Consider the following 23,206-nt stretch of genomic DNA (forward strand, 5'->3'; position numbering starts at 1 on the left):
GCACTCCAGCCCCACTCACGAGGAGCCCCCTGCTACTCTGCGCTGCTGCCTCTGATACAGAGGCAGCAGCGCGGGGTGCCAGCAGCTCCTGTCCAGGGAGGAGGGTGGGGTGCAGCGCTCCTGGACCTGGCACGAGCCAGAACTGAGCCAGGCTGCCTGCCTGCCTGGGTCCCAATACACTTTAAATGCAGAGTTGCAGCGGGGGTAGGTCCCGGACCCAGTGCGAGCTAGGACTGAGCGGGGCTGCTGGCCAGCCTGCTAAAAAATGCATTTGTAAGGGTGGGGGCGGGGGGGAATGCATGTAGTCTATAACATTAACCTATAAGCTTTTGCTTATTGGTTAATCGACTACACCATTACATCCCTAGTACACTCCAACTGGGAGGTCGCTGGCCGTTATTGCCACTGCACCGTCCTGGTCAACCTCGGAGTATTCAACAGACTCCAAGGCAGAATCGGTCTGGTCATCCCGGGGCTCCAGGTCTCGATCCAGGCACCGGTCCTACTCCTGCCATCGTTTGTGGCACCGCAGCACCTTGCGATGCACCAGCGTCATCAGCTACAGTGGCCTCAGCCTACCCTGGTGCCGGCATTACAGCAGCCCTGGCCACCACAAGTGCAGGCCCTGACTCAGTCGCCTTTGTGGACCCCCTGGGCCTACCACCAGAGCCAGGGTGCGGGCCCTTCTAGACTGGAGTCGATCTTCTCAGGGCCGAGGGCTCCTCCTTCAGCGACCCCACTGACCCACTCCCTGACGTCGGGCCAGTCCCTGCCCCCGGGCCAGGCTTCCCCGGAGCGAGGGCCCCCCACTGCCCAGTCCTCTACCGTGGCCTCTTCTGTGGCCTCACAGACCCCCTCGCAAGCTTGCAATCCAAAGGCAGTGGGCATGAAAGAGTCCTCATCGTCCTCACTGGATGAGGCACTTGGTGGCTCTCTCCCATCCATGGACTCAATGTCCCATCAGATACTCCTTGGCCGCCTGGCTCAGAGTCTGGGAGTCCAGGCAGAGAGGTTGTCGGAGGATTCGAACCCTACGGTTGACATCCTGCAAGCTGACACCCCTACCTGAGTGGCCTTACCAATCAATAAGACCATGACGAAAATTACAAAGACCCTCTGGCAGTCCCTGGCCTCTATCCCACTGACAGATAATAAAGTCGAGTGGAGGTATTTCGTGCTGCAGGATGAGAACGAACACCTCTTTTCCCACCTGCCTCCAGTGTCCCTGGTTGTTGAGGCAGGGCCAGCTGGGCACCACCCCTAAGAGCAGGGACACCAAGAAAATGGACCTCTTGGGAAGAAAAGCGTACGTGTCTGGGGGTCTTCAACGTCGCATAGCGAACCAGCAGGTCCTGCTGAGTCGCTATACATATAACACTTGGGCGAACATGAGCAAGTTCACCGAGCTGGTCCCCAGGGACTCTCGGCCTGAGTTTGGAGCCCTGGTGGAAGAAGGCAGGGTGGTCTCCCGGGCTGCCCTCCAGGCCACCTTGGATGCAGCCGATGCAGCTGCCCACACTGGTTTTGCATCACAACTCTTGGCTGCAGGTGTTTGGAGTGCCCCCCGAGCTCCAGACGGCTATTCAGGGCCTCTCGTTTGAGGGTCCATCCCTCTTCTCTGTGCAGACCGACCAACATCTGCATGGCCTCAAGGATGCCCGGGCCACCTTAAACTCCCTGGGGATCCATACACTGGTTACCCAACCGGGTTCCCTGTCATGCAGGAATGCCTCTAGGCCCTCTCAACAGGGCACTTGCCCTGATTTCTCCCGCTGTAGAGGGAGCAATGATAATGGGAGGAATGGCAGATGCTGGTCCTGACCGGCCCCGGACCAGGGCCTGGGCCCATCCAACAAGCCCTCAGGGTCTTGCCAAGGGTTTTGAGCATACATCCGAGGACAGATTACTAGCCCCACCTTTCCTGGTCAGGGACCGCCTATTCCCTTTTTGCTGGGCCGGGAAATCTATTACCTCAGATGGTTGGGTCCTGGAAACACTAGAAAGGGGTTATGCCATCCCCTTCCTTTCAAAACCCCTCCCTCCCACCACCCTGCCCTGTTTAGGGATCCCTCTTATGAGCATCTCCTCCGGGAGGAGGTCCACAGCTCCTAACCCTAGGGGCTGCCAAAGAGGTCCTGCAGGGGTTTCTACTACCGGTACTTCCTGGTTTCAAAGGCCAAAGGAGGGTTCTGGCATATCCTGGACCTCGGGGAACTCAATGCTTTCATCACCAAGGCCAAAATCAAGATGGTTTTCATCCCCTCCCTAAGTCCCGGAGACTGGAACGCTGCCCTCAATCTAAAAGATGCCTACTTCCACATTTCTATTACTCTGCACCACAGACGGTTCCTCTGCTTTACACTGGGCCATGACCACTATCAGTTTATGGTCCTCCCTTTTGGCCATTCTACAGACCCTTGAGTGTTCACGAAGTTCATGGCCGTTGTGGCCACCACCCTGAGAAAACGGGGTGTCCAGGTGTTCCCCTACCTGGACGACTGGCTTCTCCAAGGCCCTTGCTCGTATCAGGTGCTGGCCCATATTGCTCTAGTACAAGACCTTTTTCGGGAGCTGGGGCTGCTCCTGAATGTGGCCAAGTCGACCCTGGGCCCCACCCAGGTTACAGAGTTTGTGGGTGCCCACCTGGCCTCTGTATCAGCCACAGCTTCCCTTCCCAGACTCTGTTTCCTGGAGATCAAAGCGGCTGTCCAGGGACACGTGGGCATTTCCAATGACCATGGCCAGGTCTTACATGAGCCTCCTGGGACTGATGGCACCATGCACCTATGTTATTCAACACGCCAGACTTCGCATGCGCACACTACATATGTGGCTTGGGCGGGCTCACAACCCGTCCCTGCACTCTTGGGACTGGGGGTATTTCTACAGTACAGCACTAATTTGAACTAACTTAGTTCGAATTAGTTAATTCGAACTAAGCTAATTCGAATTAGCGCATCTAGAACTAAAAACTAGTTTGAATTAGCGTTTTGCTAATTCGAACTAGCATGTCCACACTGATTGGACCCTGAACCGAGGTTAAGGATGGCCGGAAGCAGTGCCGGCAGGGCATCAGGTTAGGACTTAGAGCGTGGAGCTGCTGCCTCAGGCTAGCCGAGGGCTGCGGTTAAAGGGACCCGACCCCCACCCCGGACAGACAGTTCTCAGGGGTGCCCCGCTTGCAAAGCAGTCCTGGCTCGGAGTGCCCTGAGTGCCCATACTCGGCACATCGCAGCACTCGGCCATCAGCCCGGCTCCACTTGCCGCAGGCTGCCATCCGGAGGGGGGGGGTCAATCAAGGGGCTTCAGGAGAGCTTCCACCCCGAGGAGACCGCAGAGCCAGCCCAGTCCTCCCCATCGGGGGCTCATACCCCATTCCTCCCTCACCTCCTTCCACTTACCCCTCCCTAGCCCCCCTTCCTGATGTACAAAATAAAGGACACGTGTGTTCAAAAATAGAAACTCTCTTTATTGAACAAAACTCGGGGAGACTGGGAAAAGGAGGTGGGAGAGGGGAAGAGAGAGGGTGGGAGAGGGGAGGGCAACTAAAATGATCAGGGGTTTGGAACAGGTCCCATATGAAGAGAGGCTAAAGAGACTGGGACTTCTCAGCTGAGAAAAGAGGAGACTGAGGGGGGACAGGATAGAGGTCTATAAAAGCATGAGTGGTGTGGGGAGGGTGCATCAAGAAAAGTTCTTCATTAGTTCCCATAATAGAAGGACTAGAGGACACCAAATGAAATGAATGGGTAGCAGGCTTCAAACTAACAACAGAAAGTTGTTCTTCACAAAGCAAATAGTCAACCTGTGGAACTCCTTGCTGCAGGACGTTGTGAAGGCTAGAACTATAACAGAGTTTAAAGAGAAGTGAGATCAAGTCATGGAGGTTGGGTCCATGGAGTGCTATTAGCCAGGGGGTAGAAATGGTGTCCCTGGCCTCTGTTTGTGAAAGGCTGGAGATGGATGGCACGAGACAAATGGCTTGGTCACTGTCTTTGGTCCATCCCCTCCAGGGTACCTAGTGTTGGCCGCTGTTGACAGACAGGCTACTGGGCTAGATGGACCTTTGGTCTGACCCAGTATGGCCTCCTCGTGACACCCTTTTAGATATTTGAAAACCGCTATCATGTCCCCCCTTAATCTTCTTTTTTCCAAACTAAACAAGCCCAGTTCATGAAGCCTGGCTTCATAGGTCATGTTCTCTAGACCTTTAATCATTCTTGTCGCTCTTCTCTGTACCCTTTCCAATTTCTCCACATCTTTCTTGAAATGTGGCGCCCAGAACTGGACACAGTACTCCAGCTGAGGCCTAACTAGTGCAGAGTAGAGCGGCAGAATGACTTCACGAGTTTTGCTTACAACACACCTGTTGATACAACCTAGAATCATATTTGCTCTTTTTGCAACAGCATCACACTGTTGACTCATATTCAACTTGTGGTCCACTATGACCCCTAGATCCCTTTCCGCCATGCTCCTTCCTAGACAGTCGCTTCCCATCTTGTATGTATGGAACTGATTGTTCCTTCCTAAGTGGAGCACTTTGCATTTCTCTTTATTAAACCTCATCCTGTTTACCTCTGACCATTTCTCTAACTTGCTAAGGTCATTTTGAATTATGTCCCTGTCCTCCAAAGAAGTTGCAACCCCACCCAGTTTGGTATCATCTGCAAACTTAATAAGCGTACTCTCTATCCCAATATCTACATCATTGATGAAGATATTGAACAGTACGGGTCCCAAAACAGACCCTTGAGGAACTCCACTTGTTATCCCTTTCCAGCAGGATTTAGCACCGTTAACAACAACTCTCTGACTACGGTTATCCAGCCAATTATGCACCCACCTTATCGTGGCCCTATCTAAGTTATATTTGCCTAGTTTATCAATAAGAATATCATGCGAGACCGTATCAAATGCCTTACTAAAGTCTAGGTATATGACATCCACAGCTTCTCCCTTATCCACAAGGCTCGTTATCCTATCAAAGAAAGCTATCAGATTAGTTTGGCATGACTTGTTCTTCACAAACCCATGCTGGCTATTCCCTATCACTTGATTACCTTCCAAGTGTTTGCATATGATTTCCTTAATTACCTGCTCCATTATCTTCCCTGGGACAGACATTAAACTGACCGGTCTGTAGTTTCCTGGGTTGTTCTTATTCCCCTTTTTATAGATGGGCACAATATTTGCCCTTTTCCAGTCTTCTGGAATCTCCCCTGTCTTCCATGATTTTTCAAATATCATAGCTAAAGGCTCAGATACCTCCTCTATCAGCTCCTTGAGTATCCTGGGATGCATTTCATCAGGACCTGGTGACTTGCTGACATTTAACTTTCCTAAGTGATTTTTAACTTGTTCTTTGTGTATCCTATCTTCAAAACTTACCCTCTCTCTGCTTGTATTCACTACGTTAGGCACACCTCCAGACTTCTCGGTGAAGACCGAAACAAAGAAGTCATTGAGCATCTCTGCCATTTCCAAGTTTCCTGTTACTGCTTCTCTCTCCTCACTGAGCAGTGGGCCTACCCTGTCCTTGGTCTTCCTCTTGCTTTTAATGTATTTATAAAAGGTCTTCTTGTTTCCCTTTATGCCTGTAGCTAGTTTGATCTCATTTTGTGCCTTTGCCTTTCTAATCTTGCCCCTGCATTCCCGTGTTGCTTGCCTATATTCATCCTTTGTTAGTTGTCCTAGTTTCCATTTTTTATATGACTCCTTTTTTAGTTTGAGATCGTGCAAGATCTCCTTGTTAAGCCAAGCTGGTCTTTTGCCATATTTTCTATCTTTCCTACACAGTGGAATTGTTTGCTTTTGGGCCCTTAGCTTTTTCAACCTTCTGAAACAGAAAGTTGTCTCCAATGCAGTCCAGAAACTTATTGGATAGCCTGTGCCCCGCTGTGTTAGTTTCCCAACATATGTCTGGATAGTTGAAGTCCCCCATCACCACCAAATCTTGGGCTTTGGCTAGTTTTGTTAATTGTTTAAAAAAGGCCTCATCCACCTCTTCCACCTGGCTAGGTGGCCTGTAGTAGACTCCTAGCATGACATCACCCTCATTTTTACCCCTTTTAGCTTAACCCAGAGACTCTCTACACAGCTATCTCCTACGTTCATCTCCACTTCAGTCCAAGTGTGTACATTTTTAATATACAAGGCAACCCCTCCTCCCTTTTTTCCCTGTCTGTCCTTCCTGAGCAAACCGTACCCTTCCATACCAACATTCCAATCGTGCGTCCCATCCCACCAGGTTTCTGTAATACCAATGATATCATAGTTGTATTTATTGGTTAGCAATTCCAGTTCTTCCTGCTTATTACCCATACTTCTTGCATTTGTATATAGGCATCTAAGATACTGATTTGATCTTGCCTCCCTGTTGTGCCCTGACCCTCCTTTCTCCTTGCCATTATAGGCCGTAGTCCCCCCCCCCCATTTCCAACCCATCTCCCAGTCCCGCACATTCAGCACTTACCTGTGGGCTTTGCTCACCTGTCCCCGTCGAACCTAGTTTAAAGTCCTCCTCACAAGGTTAGCCAGTCTGTGTCCAAACAAGGCCTTCCCGCTCCTGGAAAGGTGAACTCCATCTCTGCCAAGCAGTCCTTCCTGGAAGAGCACCCCGTGATCAAGGAAGCCGAATCCCTCCTGGCGACACCATCCTCGCAGCCAGGCATTCACCTCCAGGATGCACCTCTCTCTGCCCGGGCCCCTACCTTTGACAGGAAGGATCGAAGAGAATACCACCTGCACTCCAAACTCCCTCACCCGTACTCCCAAAGCCCTGTAGTCACGCTTGATCCGCTCAGTGTCACACCTGGCAGTATCATTTGTGCCCACGTGGATGAGTAGCATGGGGTAGTAGTCAGAGGGCCGGATAATCCTCGACAATGCCTCCGTAACATCTCGAATACGGGCCCCTGGAAGACAGCATACCTCTCGAGATGAACTGTCAGGGCGACAGATGGGCGCCTCCGTTCCCCTCAGAAGAGAGTCTCCAACCACCACTACCCTACGTTTCTTCCTCGCAGTGATGGCAGGAGACTGCTCAACCTTGGTGGTGCGAGGCCTGGTCTCCTCCACTGTGGGGGGTGACTCCTTGTCTCCTGCTGAAAGTAAAGAGTAACGGTTATGTAACAACACAGTGGGAGGGTTAGGAGCAGGGGTGGAACACTGCCTGCTGCCGGAAGTAACCAGCTGCCAGTGCTCACCCTGCACCACCGCCTCCTCCATAAGTGGCTGGTCAACAGTCCCACATCCTAGGACAGTGACCTCAGTGGACTCCACAGGAATACTGTCCAGGAATTCCTCATGGCTTCGAATGCTCCTCAGCCTGGCCACCTCCTCCTGTAGCTCTCCTACCTGCTGCCTCAGAGATTCCACCAGCAGGCACCTTTCACAACGGTTGTCTCCCCCAGCCTGGAGATCACTCAGTGGGAATTGCAAGCCACAAATACTGCAAGACCACACCAGGACCTGGGTAGAGGCATCCATGCTCAGGCTCTCTGTCTGGATACAGGCACAGGTGGAGGAGACAGGAGAAGTACTGGCACAAGCGCTTCGGGTCTTCATCACCATCAGTCACTCCCTCTGCCCAACTCCCTCTTCAACTCCCCTGTCTGCAGTCGCCTGGTCGCACTGCTCTGGCTTTTTAAAGCCTGCTTGTCTAGGTCAGGCCTGCCCCCTTCTGAGTCACACAGGGGAAGGCTGAGTCTGAGGCTAATCAGAGGCAATCAAGGGAACAATGGCAGGCTCTGTCCCAACTGCCACAGAAGCTGAAACTGAAACTGAAACTGCTAGCACTCACCTGGAATCAGACTCTCAATTCACACTTCAAACTGTAAAATTCAAACAGTCAGGCACAGGCACACACACACACTCACACCACAGCTTGTACTCTCACCGGGTAGCCTCTTCGGCGGTGGGGTCGCTTTGCTCTCCCTCTTCAACTCCCCTGTCTGCAGGAGTTTAAAGAGAAGCTAGATAATTTCATGGAGGTTAGGTCCATAAAAGGCTATTAGCCAGGGGATAAAATGGTGTCCTTGGCCTCTGTCTGTCAGAGGCTGGAGAGGGATGGCAGGAGACAAATCGCTTGATCATTGTCTTTGGTCAACCCTCTCTGGGGCATCTGGTGCTGGCCACTGTCGGCAGACAGGATACTGGGCTAGATGGACCTTTGGTCTGACCCAGTATGGCCGTTCTTATGTTCTTATGTAATTATAGAATCATACAATCATAGAGCTGGAAGAGACCTCAGGAAGTCATCGAGTCCAGCCCCCTGCCCAAAGCAGGACCAATCCCAACTAAATCAACCCAGCCAGGGCTTTGTCAAGCCGAGACTTAAACACCTCTAGGGATGGAGATTCCACTACTTCCCTAGGTAACCCATTCCAGCGCTTCACCACCCTCCTAGGGAAATAGTTTTTCCTAATATCCAACCTGGACCTCTCCCACCACAACTTGAGACCATTGCTCCTTGTTCTGCCATCTGTCACTACTGAGAACAGCCTCTCTCCATCCTCTTTGGAACCTCCCTTCAGGAAGTTGAAGGCTGCTATCAAATCCCCCCTCACTCTTCACTTCTGCAGACTAAACAGACCCAAATCCCTCAGCGTCTCCTCGTAGGTCATGCGCCCCAGCCCCCTAATCATTTTGGTTGCCCTCCTCTGGACCCTCTCCAATGTGTCCACATCCTTTTTGTAGTGGGGGGCCCAGAACTGGACACAATACTCCAGATGTGCCCTCACCAGAGCCGAATAAAGGGGAATAATGACATCTCTGGATCTGCTGGCAATGCTCCTTCTAATGCACTCCAATATGCCATTAGCTTTCTTGGCTACAAGGGCACACTCTTTACTCAAAGCCAGCTTCTCATCCACTGTAACCCCCAGATCCTTTTCTGCCGATCTGCTGCTTAGCCAGTTGGTCCCCAGCCTGTAACAATGCTTGGGATTCTTCCGTCCCAAGTGCAGGACTCTACACTTGTCCTTGTTGAACCTCATGAGGTTTCTTGTGGCCCAATCCTTCAATTTGTCTAGGTCACTCTGGACCCTACTCCTACCCTCCAACGTATCTACCTCTCCCCCTAGCTTAGTGTCATGCGCAAACTTGCTGAGGGTGCAATCCATCCCCTCATCCAGGTCATTAATAAAGATATTGAACAAACCTGGCCCTAGAACCAATCCTTGGGGCACTCCACTTGAAACTGACCGCCAACCAGACATCGAGCCGTTGATCACTACCCATTGGGCCTGACAGTCTATCTGGCTTTCTATCCACCTTACAGTCTGTGTATCCAATCCATATTCCCTTAACTTGCTGGCAAGAATATTGTGGGAGACCGTATCAAAAGCTTTGCTAAAGTCGAGGTATATCACAACCACTGACTTTCCCATGTACACAGAGCCAGTTACCTCATCATAGAAGCTAATCAGATTGGTCAGGCATGACTTAGAATCATAGAATACTAGGACTGGAAGGGAAATCGAGAGGTCATCGAGTCCAGTCCCCTGCCCTCATGGCAGGACCAAATACTGTCTAGACCATCCCTGACAGACATTTATCTAACCTGCTCTTAAATATCTCCAGAGATGGGGATTCCACAACCTCCCTGGGCAATTTATTCCAGTGTTTGACCACCCTGACAGTTAGGAACTTTTTCCTAATGTCCAACCTAAACCTCCCTTGCTGCAGTTTAAGCCCATTGCTTCTTGTTCTAGCCTCAGAGGCCAAGATGAACAAGTTTTCTCCCTCCTCCTTATGACACCCTTTTAGATACCTGAAAACGGCTATCATGTCCCCCCTCAATCTTCTCTTTTCTAAACTAAACAAACCCAATTCTTTCAGCCTTCCTTCATAGGTCATGGTTTCTAGACCTTTAATCATTCTCATTGCTCTTCTCTGGACCCTCTCCAATTTCTCCACATCTTTCTTGAAATGCGGTGCCCAGAACTGGACACAATACTCCAACTGACGCCTAACCAGCGCAGAGTAGAGCGGAAGAATGACTTCTCGTGTCTTGCTCACAACACACCTGTTAATGCATCCCAGAATCATGTTTGCTTTTTTTGCAACAGCATCACACTGTTGACTCATTTTCACCTTGTGGTCCACTATAACCCCTAGATCCCTTTCTGCCGTACTCTTCCAAGTGCTTCAAAATGGATACCCTCTGGGAGATGCACTCATCACTCCCTGGCCCAAGGGTCTACTTTATGCCTTCTCACCTTTCCCACTGGTTCACAAGGTGCTCCCGCGGGTTTGGGAGTTCAGGGCGTCCCTGATGCTCATCATCGCACCAGCATGGCCCAGGCAGCACTGGTTCACGCCTGTCCTGCTAGAGACCGATCACCCTCCCGTTGGACCTGGACCTCATCACGCAGGACTTTGGCGGGCTTTGTCATCCGAACCTGCGATCCCTGCACCTAATGGCATGGAAGCTCCATGGCTGACAGCAGCAGAGCTGCAGTGCTCGGAGCATAAGTAGGAGGTCCTGCTGAGAAGCAGGAAACCTTCCACTAGGACCACCTACCTTGCCAAGTGGAAGCGCTTCTCTATCTGGGCTGCCCAGAAGGGGGTATCGCCCATGGATGCCCAGATCCCACTGGTCCTGGACTACCTCCTGGAACTTAGATTACAGGGGTTATCCTCCCCCTCAATTAGGGTACACCTGGCGGCCATCTCCGCTTTCCACCTGGGCTGCTGGGGCAAGACCCTTTTTGCAGATCCCATGGTATGCAGGTTTTTGAGAGGGTTGGTCAGACTTTATCTGCATGTCCGTCAGCCCGTTCCTCAGTGGGACCTCAACCTGGTCCTGTCCAAACTCACGGGGCCTCCCTTCGAGCCCCTGGCGACGTGCTCACTGCTGCACCTTTCTTGGGAGGTGTCTTTCTTGGTGGCTATCACGTCGGCCAGGTGTGTCCCCAAACTGAGAGCTCTCACCTCGGACCCCCCGTATACGGTTTTCTTTAAGAATAAACTTAGATTACGCCCCCGCCCCGCCTTTCTTCCAAAGGTGGTGTCTCACTTTCATGTGTCTCAAGATATTTTTCTCACAGTTTTTTACCCCAAGCCCCATGCTTCGGGTAAGAAAACAGGCATTACACACTTTAGCTGATGGGAGAGCTCTAGCCTTTTATTTGGAAAGAGCAAAGCTCTTCCATAAGTCCCCACAGCTCTTTGTAGCAATTGCAGAGATGCTGAAGGGGCAGCCATTCTCTGCACAGAGGATCTCCTTGTGGATTACGTCCTGTGCTATGGGCTGGCTGGGGTGCCAGCTCCTCCCGTCATGGCCCGCTCCACTAGGGTCTAGGACTCCTCTACAGCAGCAAAATAGGAACCTTTGTGACTCAGGTTCCTATTTTGGACATCTGCAGGGCTGTCACATGGTCTTCGGTCCACACTTTTGGCAATCATTATGCGTTGGGACATCTGGTAAGTGAGGACGTAGCCCTGGCTAGGGCTCTCCTCCACTCTTGAAGGTTAGAACTCTGACCCAACTCCTAGGGTTTCTGTTTTGGAGTCACCTACATGGAACGGACATGAGCAATCACTCAAAGAAGAAAAAACGGTTACTTACCTTTGTAACTGTTGTTCTTTGTGATGTGTTGCTCCTGTCCATTCCAAATCCCACCTGCCTCCCCTTGTTCGGAGTAGTCCAGTAAGAAGGAACCAAGGGGGTGGAGGGCCAGCAGGTGTATATATTAGCCGATATACTGGCACCATTCCAGGGGGCTCCCCTGCTGGCCCAATGGATACTGCTAAGGGAAAAAACTTCCGACGATGCACGCATGCAGTGTGTGCATGTGGTGTATGAAGGCACGGACTCCGGCCGGTGCAAGCACGAAATCATTTTATTTACAGCAAAACAATGTAACCAATGCCGAACAACATCACGAGCCTTTTCAGCTGCTGTGCCAGCGCCGATGCTAACATTTCAGCTTTATGTTGTTCAGACCCAACATTTTGACATGCCTTGATCAGTTCTGAAAGAGTTTTTGCCTTGTTACGCAGGGGGTCCAAAGCCTTCCTGCAGTCTATATTAGTGTTTTCAATAGCCAATTGAAACAGCAACAGGTGCTGAGCCTCCTCTGAGTCTACTTGTCGTTGTATGGCGGTTTGGAGCCTATCCAAAAATGACACATAGGGTTCCTGGGGGCCCTGGCGGACCGTAGCAAAAGATGTGTCCCTTCGGCCCGCATCAGGGACCTGTCATAAGGCTCGAAGGGTCAGCGATGTGGCTTGCGTAAATACCAAGCGATTCATCTGAGCCTGAGCCTGGGGAGTAGCATATTGGCCCTGCCCTATAAGTTCATCTATGCCAACGTTTATCCCATTGGTAATATTATCCATAACTTGCGACGTAACACCGTCACGATACTCGGTGTCCCAAACTGCATACTGCGCCGGGCTAAGTAGCAGGCGTAATAGCGCGCGCCAATCATGCGGGGCCATAACATATGACTCCGAAATAGCCACAACCAAATTCATCGTATAAGACGACTGTAATCCATAATCCTTCACAGATTTGCGCAACTCTTTTACAAGTTCATATGGCAAAGCCTCATGTCGGGCGGGCCGTTGGGGCGCATATACAATTGGAAAAGCCTGTAGAAGCTGCACATCTCCTCGCCGAAGAGCCTCACATCGGCATTCAGATAAAACCCCTGCCTGTTCATTATGCGAGGGCGCCACCAAGGGGGGCCCATATGGAGCGACCGTGTGGCTTGCGGACCTGTATGAAGAAGCGGGAGCTAATGCTGGGGCAAATGGCGGAGGGGCTACAATCGAGGACCGAGAAACAGCTCGTAGCCTCTGAGTCTGTAAAATTTGCTCCGCCGTCGGCGCAGATGCCGCCAGGGCCTTGACGGGCTCGAGCGGTGGGTACGAGTCAGGCCCTACGCCGACCGCCGCCGTCCCTGTGTCAAAGGGGTCCTCGGGCCCGCCGTCCTCAGATTCACTGTCCTCAGGGCCGAGGCACAAGTCGTCAGGCTCCGGGGAGACCGGGACCGTGGTGTACACTGGCTCACAATCCTCCCCGGGGGTTTCGGGGGAGGGGACGAGGGATCCTCTGGGTCCTGATATGGCCTGGGATCAAATGTTGCCGACGCTTCCTTCAGGACCCACTCGGCGGGATGCAATGCCCGTATGGCTGTATAAACAGTTCGCCACGTTACTATGATCCCTTTTGGGAGGGATAATGCAAGATGTTCAGAGGTTCTCAATTCCTTGCCCACCTTCTCCCAGAAGGTCAAATCATAAGAACCCCCTTCTGGGAACCACGGGCAGTGGTCTCGTATCCAAACCAACAGCTGAACCAGCTGTACAGGGGGAACCTTAAACCCCTGTTCCTTCACAATGCGCTGCAAGATCTCAAGCTGCAGTTTTTGCTCTTTCGTGGCAGACTGCCCCATACTGTTATTCTGTCCGCGGCTGCTCACCTGTTCGTCCTGCGAATGGTGATGTCAGTAATTTCAGGAGCTCCTCTCAACAACTTATCCTCCGTCCAGCCGCGGGTACATCACCAGTTTGAATCACTCGTTCACTTCAAGCCCTGTATCGGGCGCCATTTGTGGTGTATGAAGGCACGGACTCGGGCCGGTGCAAGCACAAAATCGTTTTATTGCAAGATCACAACTATCTTTATACCCTCTCAAATGTCCCAAAAGTCCACATCTTGCTTTTCATAAACTGTGCTTCTTCACAGTCCCAAACACAGCATTCTCGAAGGTTGTTGACTCAGGCAGATGTTGTTATTGTTGGCTCAGGACTCTTGCTTGGTGTCATCCTTGGGATGCCCTGTCACGCGGCCAAAGCACTATGCTTGCTGATTCGCTACATGTGCACACCTTCATGGAATGGACAGGAGCAACACCTCTCAAAGAACAACTGTTACGAAGGTAAGTAACCTTTTTTTCTTCCATCGATGTTGGTATTCATAAGACAAGCAAGCAGATTTATTTTATTATAACCTTTCTGGCAACCATGCAATAGTCATAAATAACCAGTCTCAGGCAATAGAAAATAAGACCTCATGGTAATGCTTTTAACGTTTTCTTTTTACAATAAAGGTGGTTGAATATCACAATAGAGAACAATATTATGTTTTAGGAGTGGGACTAATGGAAAAAGCTCCCTGCTTCAAGCAGATTTTCATGACTCAGGCTTAGAGAAAAAAGCATTTAATTAAACTTGTTTGGCAATGTTCTGATGTGTATTATTTACACACAGTCTATATTTAACATACATTCATTATTTAAAAAGAACATGAGTAAATGTACTTGAAAGCTGCAAACGTCTCACAAAATCAAAATCTACATAAACAGAATACTTTAGGCAGTGTCTCGAAATATCTGCTGTGAAAATCGAATCTTCAGTTGTCTGTCTTGTCTTCAACAAGGAGAAGTGCAGAGTCCTGCACTTGGGATGGAAGAATCCCAAGCATTGTTACAGGCTGGGGACCAACCAGCTAAGTAGTAGTTCTGCAGAAAAGGACCTGGGGGTTACAGTGGATGAGAAGCTGGATATGAGTCAACAGTGTGCCTTTGTAGCCAAGAAGGCTAATGGCATATTAGGTTGCATTAAGAGGAGCATTGCCAGCAGATCCAGAGATGTCATTATTCCTCTTTATTTGGCTTTGGTGAGGCCACATCTGGAGTATTGTGTCCAGTTCTGGGCCCCCCACTACAAAAAGGATGTGGACGCATTGGAGAGGGTCCAGCGGAGGGCAACCAAAATGATTAGGGGGCTGGAGCATATGACTTATGAGGAGAGGCTGAGGGACTTGGGTCTGTTTAGTCTGCAGAAGCGAAGAGTGAGGGGGGATTTGATAGCAGCCTTCAACTTCCTGAAGGGAGGTTCCAAAGAGGATGGAGAGAGGCTGTTCTCAGTAGTGACAGATGGCAGAACAAGGAGCAATGGTCTCAAGTTGTGGTGGGAGAGGTCCAGGTTGGATATTAGGAAAAACTATTTCCCTAGGAGAGTGGTGAAGCGCTGGAATGGGTTACCTAGGGAAGTAGTGGAGTCTCCATCCCTAGAGGTGTTTAAGTCTCGGTTTGACAAAGCCCTGGCTGGGTTGATTTAATTGGGATTGGTCCTGCCCAGAGCAGGGGGCTGGACTCGATGACCTTCTGAGGTCTCTTCCAGCTCTATGGTTCTGTGATTCTATGATTTAATTGCAAATTGTTTTTCCTATGATACATTAAATACAGAAAAAGAGACTCTTATTTTGTACAGCACCACCCTCTGAAATATTTCAGTATGAGGCTTTTAAACCAACAGTGGATTTAACATCCACATACTGCTTAGAAAATGCATCTTTTTGTAAATTTTATAAGAACTAGCAGCTCTGTTGCAGAGGTTCTGCCATCAGCGTCTTTATTAACTTCCTTACCTTTGGCCAATGGTGGGCCTCAATTCAGTTTTTGTTCTTTCACCTATATTCAAAGGGTCTGATCCTATATCATCAGAGTCAATGAGAATTCTGCCATTGATCTAAATGAGAACAGGATCAGATGCAAAGAGATCTGGGGGGTCCTGTTCACATTTATTAGACTCAACTGTAAATTTAAATAAAAAACATTATTCCTCAATTACTTAAACATAGTCAAAATAGTTTGGAGCATTTGTTATCTGATTTATTTTAGTTTCTTAATAGTAAAAGTGTGTATAGTCTCCAACTGGGCATATCTCTCAAACAAAAGAAAAATGTTGCCTAAGCTTGACAAAATGTACTATTTCTTTTTTGAGGTGACAACAATACTATATTCAACATCTTATATCAGTCTTCAAACCCAATGGGGAGGAAATTGTACATTCACTAAAAATAAATTAAAAAACAATCTGCCCTGTATATAGCAGTACATTCCAAGAGTCTTGTACACACTAAGGCTACGTCTAGACTGGCCACAAATTCCGGAAAAGGGATGCAAATCAGGTAAGTCAGCATAGGGAAATCCGCGGGGGATTTAAATATCCCCCGCGGATTTAAATAAACATGGCCGCCGCTTTTTTTCCGGCTTTTTTTTTTCTACACGCAAAAACCGCATTGAAATAGCGATTTGCTATTTCAAAATAGAGCGTCTACACTGATTGGACACCATTTTTCAATTAAGGCCCCCCAGAACCACTGTGTGTGTCTGTTGCCCTGTGTTGGAACACCACAGCACTCCCTGCTATGGAGCGGGAGCTGCCTCTGGGCATGCAACGGCCCCTGACTGTCGTGCTGAGGTTTCTGCAGCAGTTTCTGCAGGCTGCCCTCCAGGCCCTGCAGGAACACAACCCTGAGCTGCTCAAGGAGACCCTCAACATGTGTCTGGGAGCGCAGCTCTTTCAGACGCACCTCACTGTGGAGCGCCACTTCTGGTGGCTGGACACCAGTTCCGACTGGTGGGACCGGCTGGTGATGGACTGGTGTGACGACCAGCAGTGGCTCCAAAACTTCCATATGAGGAAGAAGACATTCCTGGAGCTGTGTGCCAGACTCCCTCCCCCCAGTGCTCTGCCATCCCCCTGGAGAAGTGGGTCGCCATTGCAATCTGGAAGCTCAGCACTCCAGACAGTTACCCATCTGTTGGGAACCAGTTTGGCATGGGGAAGTCAATCATCAGGGCCCTACTCATGCAGGTATGGCGCTCTTGGGCTGCAGTCCCTGGAGCGGGGGGGACCCTAGGGAAAAGGGAGGTTGGGGGTGCAGGGGGGTGGAGTGTGTGGGGGAGAAGCCCCTGTCCCTGTCCCTGGGCAGTTCTCCAGTCCCACCCTCACACAGCTCCCACTATCAGTTAATTAAATAAGCAATTATTCCCAAGGGTATGTCTACACTACAAAGTTAATTCGAAATAACAGCTGTTATTTCGAATGAACTTTAATAGCATCTATACATGCAAACCACTATTTCGAAATTAATTTGAAATAGTGGAGTGCTTAATTCGAATTTGGTAAACCTCATTCTACGAGGAGTAATGCCAAATTCGAAATAGCTATTTTGAATTAAGTTCTGTGTAGACACTTAATTCAAAATAGGGGGCCTCCAGCCCTTCCCAGGGACCCCTGGTGGCCACTCTGGGCACAACCAGGAAAACTCGTCTGCTCCCCCCCCAGCCCAGGAGCCCTTAAAGGGTCAGACTCTGGCCACAGTGCCTGTGCCAGTTGCCAGCCTGCCAGCACACAGCCAGCAGACCGTGCACCTGGCACAGGATGAGCCAGCCACCCGCTGCCACCCAGCCCTCCACCGCTCCCCAGGACCAGGCTGGCGGCTCCCAGGAGCCTGCCAGGGGCCACAAAAGGCGGGCACCTTCCTGGTCAAGTGCGGAGATCGTGGGCCTCATTGAGGTTTGGGGGGAGGCCTCCAATGCCCATGATCTCCGCACTCGGCACAGGAATGTGGCCGTCTACAGCTGCATGTCTGCCAGCCTGGCCACCAGAGGCCACATGCGGACACAAGAGCAGGTGAACAGCAAAATTAAAGAGCTGCAGCAGGCCTATACCAAGGCCTCCCAACCAGGGGCTGACCTGGAGGCCTGCCCTCACTTTGACGCCCTGGACCGCGTCCTGGGGGGGTCAGACGGGTCAGAGACCTTGGAGGTTTTTCTCCTTCCTCTGTAGCATGGGGTACAGATCACAGCTGGAGGATTCTCTGCATCTTGGGGTCTTCAAACTATTTGAAGGCTTCAATATCTGAGATATAGGTGAGAGGATTATTCCAGGAGGGGGTGGGTGAGATTTTGTGGCCTGCGTTGTGCAGGGGGTCAGACTAGATGATCATAATGGTCCCTTCTGACCTTAAAGTCTATGAGTCTATGAGTTACCATTGACCCCGGGGCAGAGGGCCCTGCCCCTGACACAGGGGAAGACGAGGAGGAGGACGACAGCAGCCAGGAGCCTGCAGGGAGCCTGCCCTGCATCCAGGAATCCCGAGCCGAACGGGAGAGCCCATCAGCAGCCTCATCCAAGGCTGGGGAGGCCTCCACATGTGAGTGACATCACGGTCCCCTTATGCAGGGTGGGGGGTGGGGAGCCCAGGGACCTTACCCCCGGGAGTGACACTGCACACTGCCCTCCCTCCAGACGCCCCCTCTACACAGAGGCAGGGAACAGCTCCCCTCCGCCCCCCCCACCTCACCACACTAGAGGCAGCACAGGGGCTGGGGTGCGGTCTTGGGCCAGCTCACACTCCCGGGGATAGCAGGACGTGATAGAATCATAGAATCATAGAATAATAGGACTGGAAGGGACCTCGAGAGGTCATCGAGTCCAGCCCCCCGCCCTCAAGGCAGGATCAAGCTCCGTCTACACCATCCCTGACAGATGTCTATCTAACCTGTTCTTAAATATCTCCAGAGAGGGAGATTCCACCACCTCCCTTGGCAATTTATTCCAATATTTGACCACCCTGACAGTTAGGAATTTTTTCCTAATGTCCAATCTAAACCTCCCCTGCTGCACTTTAAGCCCAGATGGTGCAGACACCTGCCGTCCTCGCCTTGCAGAGGGGGGCTGGGTTTCACCCACTGTGTCCCCAGGGAGAACTGACCACTGCTCTTGTTTCACCACAGCCGCAGCACCTGCGAGTGCAGGGCGCACCACCCTGCCTGGAACATCCACCCGCACCCGGGCCAGCAGGCTCACCCGCAACCAGGAGGAGTTGCAGAGGCAGCAGCTGCGCCTTCAGGGACGACAGGTCCACAGCCAGGAGCAATTGGTGCAAAAGGACCTGCAGCTGTGGCGGGAGAGCCTGAGGGAACTCCCAGAGTAGGGCCATGACCTCTGCGTGCACCTGCAGGCCCTGGCGGACCGATTGCTGCCTCCTGCTGCTCCAGCCCCTGCAGCCACCCCAGCTATCACTCCTCCTCCCACCCCTGCTCCCACTCCCACTTCTTCTGCACCCACCCCGTCCCTCCTGCCCCACCCTCCATACCCACTGCCCCCCGATGCCCCCGCACCCGCAGTGCTGTGAGACGGGAGAGCCAGCAAGACCCCCAACCCTGAGCTTCCCCTCCCCCTTCCTCCCCTTGCCTCCCCCTTCCAGCTCCCTCCTCCCAGGTTTCCCCCCTCCCCTCTCCCACTCTCATTGCCCCCCTCCCCCCACCGCAGTTATGTGAAATAAAGACATTGTTTTGTGTCCTCGTCCGCCTGGAAGCTCTCCCACAGGGCTCCCCAGATGCAGACAGCCCCCCGAAGGGCCTCCCAGCTGGCAGCCGTGTGGGGCTGTGCGTACTGGCCAGCCATGCGGTCAGCCTCTGCCATCCAGGCTGGCAGGAAAGCCTCCCCCTTCCTCTCACACAAATTGTGGAGCACAGAGCACGCTGCCACCACGTGCAGAATATTGTGCTGGGAGAGGTCGAGGCAGGTGAGGAGGCATCTAAACCGTGCTTTCAGTCGGCCGAAGGCCCCCTCGACCACGATGCAGGCCCTGCTGAGCCTGGCATTGAAGGTCTGCCGGGAGAGGCTGAGGTGTCCCGTGTAGGGCTTCATCAGTCAGGGCTGTAGGGGGTAGGCCGCATCCCCCAGCAGGCACACTGGCATGTCCACATCCCTGACCCTGATGTGGCGGTTGGGGAAGAAAGTCCTGGCGTGCAGCCTCCGGCACACGGAGGAGTTGCGGTACACCCGCACGTCATGTGCTTTGCCGGACCAGCCCACATTGATGTCCGTGAACTGGCCCCGGTGGTCACACATGGCCTGCAGGATCACCGAGAAATACCCCTTCCTGTTTATGTAAAGGGAGGCCTGCTGTTTCGGGGCATGGATGGGCAGGGGCGGATATAGGGCAGGGCGAATGGGGTGGCCGCCCCAGGCCCCGCGCTTCAGAAAGCCCCGCGCATGTGCCGTGGCGCCACCGCGCATGCGCATGGCATCACTGCGCATGTGCCGTGGCAAAGGGGGGGCCCCGCAGAATTATGCTGCCCGGGGCCCCGCAAAACCGTCATCTGCCCCTGCGGATGGGGATGTGTGTCCTGTCAATTGCCCCCCCCCGCAATTGGGGAAGCCGAGGGTGCCGAACCCCTGGATGACCACGTCCAGATCGGTGAGGCGTACGACTCTACAGAGCAGCACCCTGTTAATGGCCTTCACCACCTGCAGACAGACACACAAAACCGAGGGTCACTGGGACTGTTCGTTCCCTGCCACTGCCCCGCGCCCCACTCCCAGGAGCAACCCCCGCTGCAATCCTGGCCACCGTGGGCGGTCTGTAGCGTGGCTGGGACAGACTGACCCACCCCGGGGAGGGCACTTACACCACCTTCGCCCCTTGTTTTCCCTGGGGCAGCCCAAGTCCTCCTTGCAGCCCCCCGTCCTGGCCCAGTGGCCAGCGAGTGCCATACCTGCATGAGCACCGCTCCGACGGTGGATCTCCCCACGCCGAACTGGTTCCTGACGGATCAGTAGCTGTCCAGCATGGAGAGCTTCCAGAGGGGTATGGCCACCCACTTGTGGAGGGGAATGGCGAGCCTCATGCGAGTGTCCCGTCGCCACAAAGCAGGGGCGAGCCACTCACAGAGCTCCAGGAAGGTGTCCTTCTTCATCCTGAAGTTCTGGGTCCACTGTCGGTCCTCCCAGCGCTCCAGGACGATGTGGTCCCACCAGTCGCTGCTGGTGTCCAGACGCCAGATGCGGCGGGGCACGCTGGCATCCAGGAGCCGCTCCTCCAGGGCCCCCAGAGGGAGCAGGGGGAGGGCCAGGGGGCTGGCCTGCAGCAGAAGGTGCCAGGCAGCCTCCAGCAATTGCTGCCAGGCTTGCAGCAACACATTCAGCATGAGCACCAGACTGGCCAGGGGCGGCTCTGGCTCTGTGGTGCCAAGTGCTGCGGTGTCCCATAAGAAAACAACCGAAGAAGACAGAGGGGAAAACACTTTGCTGTCCCTCGGCGAGGTAGGCAAGTAAGCGGGAAAGCTGAGAACCGAGGGTATGTCTACACTACAGAGTTAGTTCGAACTAACTTAGTTTGAATTAGTTAATTCGAACTAAGCTAATTCGAACTAACGCGTCTAGAACTAAAAACTAGTTCGAATTAGCGTTTTGCTAATTCAAACTAGCGCGTCCACATTAAGTGGACCCTGAAGCGGGGTTAAGGATGGCCAGAAGCAGTGCCGGCAGGGCATCAGAGGAGGACTTAGAGCGTGGAGATGCTGTCTCAGGCTAGCCGAGGGCTGTGCTTAAAGGGTCCCGACCCCCACCCCGGACAGACAGTTCTCAGGGGTGCCCCGCTTGCAAAGCAGTCCTGGCTTGGATTGCCCGGAGTACCCACACTGGGCACATCACACCACTCGGCCATCAGCCCGGCTGCACTTGCCGCAGGCTGCCATCTGGGGAGAGGGGGCAATCGGGGGGCTGCAGGAGAGCTTCCACCCCCAGAAGCCCGCAGAGCCAGCCCAGTCCTCCCCATCGGGGGCTCGTACCCCATTCCTCCCTCACCTCCTTCCACTTACCCTTCCCTAGCCCCTCTTCTTGATGTACAAAATAAAGGACAATTGTGTTCAAAAATGGAATCTGTCTTTATTGAACAAAACTGGGGGAGACTGGGAAAAGGAGGTGGGAGAGGGGAAGAGAGAAGCTGGGAGAGGGGAGGGCAACTAAAATGATCAGGGTTTCGGAACAGGTCCCATATGAAGAGAGGCTAAAGAGACTGGGACTTCTCAGCTTAGAAAAGAGGAGACGGAGGGGGGACAGGATAGCGGTCTCTAAAAGCAGGAGTTGGGTGGAGACGGTGCATACCGAAAAGTTCTTCATTAGTTCCCATAAAGAAGGACTAGAGGACACCAAAGGAAAGGAATGGGTAGCAGGCTTCAAACTAGTAACAGAAAGTTCTTGTTCACAAAGCAAAGAGTCAACCTGTGGAACTCCTTGCTGCAGGAGGCTGTGAAGGCTACAACTAGAACAGAGTTTAAAGGGAAGTGAGATAAAGTCATGGAGGCTGGGTCCATGGAGTGGTATTAGCCAGGGGGTAGGAGTGGTGTCCCTGCCCAAAGTTTGTGGAAGGCTGGAGAGGGATGGCACGAGACAAATGGCTTGGTCACTGTCTCCGGTCCATCCCCTCCAGGGTCCCTAGGGCTGGCCGCTGTCGGCAGACAGGCTACTGGGCTAGATGGACCTTTGGTCTGACCCAGGACGGCCATTGTAAGCTCAGGGCTCAGGGTCGGGGGTCTCAGTGGACCCCCTTGATTTTCATGCACTCCTGCTCCTGGGTGGCCAGGCTGGCAGCTCTCCTGCCCTAGATGGCCACTTTCCTGTGCCTAGTGCGGAGATCGTGGACAAGGTCCACAATGTCCGCACTAGCCCAGGCGGGTGCCCGCCTCTTGCGGTCCCGGGCAAGCTCCCGGGAGCCGCCAGCCTGGTCTCGGGAAGAGGGGGAGGTCTAGGGGGGCATCGGGTGGCTGGCTCGATCCGTGCCAGGTGCAGGGTGTGCTGGCTGGGTGCTGGCAGGCTTGCACCTGGCACGGGCACCGTAGCCAGCCCGTGCCCCTTTAAGGGGTCCGGGGCTGGGAGGGGGGCATAGAGTTTCCCTGGAGTTGGCCAGAGTGGCCACCAGGGAAACCTGGGAAGGGCTAGCCTCCCACTAGTTCGAATTAAGGGTCTACACAGCCCTTAATTCGAACTAGCTAGTTCGAACTAGGCTTAATCCTCGTAAAATGAGGTTTACCTAGTTCGAACTAAGCGCTCTGCTAGTTTGAATTAAATTCGAACTAGCAGAGCGCTAGTGTAGCGCCTATGAAAGTTAGTTCGAACTAACTCTGTAGTGTAGACATACCCCGACTGTCCAGGGGGGTCCCTTTAAGCACAAGCCTCAGATAGCCTCAGACAGCAGCCACACAAAGCAACTACTGACCTGATGCCCTGCTGGAGCCGGTTTCAGCTGCCCTTAAATGCAACCCAGCGTCCAATCAGTGTGGACGCGCTATTTCGAAATAGAAAAATGCTATTTCGAATTAGTTTTTGGGTCTAGATGTGTTATTTCGAATTAATTAACTAATTCGAAATAAGTTAATTCGAAATAGCGCTGTAGTGTAGACTTACCCTAAGAGTTGTTCCTAGAGATTTTCTCTGTGTTTTGTTTTACTTCGTTGCTCTGTAACACCTAGCAACCAAGTATGCTTTATCACGTATATCTTTTGTTTTGTAATAAAAATCACCCTTTTAAGGCAATGATTTGATTCTCGTGTCCTTGGAAGGAACAGGGGGTCTGTGTGTGCATGTCTGCTTGCCTAGACCGAGA

The 23,206-nt window shown here is 52.4% G+C and overlaps 1 protein-coding gene across 7 annotated transcripts in view; it reads left to right on the forward strand.

Annotated features, from left to right (window-relative positions):
- Window positions 1–23,206, forward strand: part of LOC102462110 (transcriptional activator MN1-like) — a 141,003-nt gene that overhangs the window by 26,303 nt on the left and 91,494 nt on the right. For 3 of the 7 annotated variants that reach the window (XR_012898985.1, XM_075915702.1, XM_075915703.1), the window contains exon 3: window positions 13,764–13,895. The exons of 2 other annotated variants lie outside the window; for them this stretch is intronic. Coding sequence is in view for 3 of the 5 variants with exons in the window: in XM_075915702.1 (XP_075771817.1) it covers window positions 13,764–13,895 (132 nt within the window). In the remaining 2 variants the exon portion in view is untranslated. Of the gene's footprint in view, window positions 1–13,702; window positions 13,896–23,206 lie in introns of all 7 variants that reach the window. 2 more of the 7 variants (XR_012898984.1, XM_075915704.1) reach the window with 1 other exon arrangement.

This window comes from Pelodiscus sinensis, unplaced genomic scaffold (assembly GCF_049634645.1).
Source record: "Pelodiscus sinensis isolate JC-2024 unplaced genomic scaffold, ASM4963464v1 ctg38, whole genome shotgun sequence".
Lineage (NCBI taxonomy): Eukaryota > Metazoa > Chordata > Testudines > Trionychidae > Pelodiscus > Pelodiscus sinensis.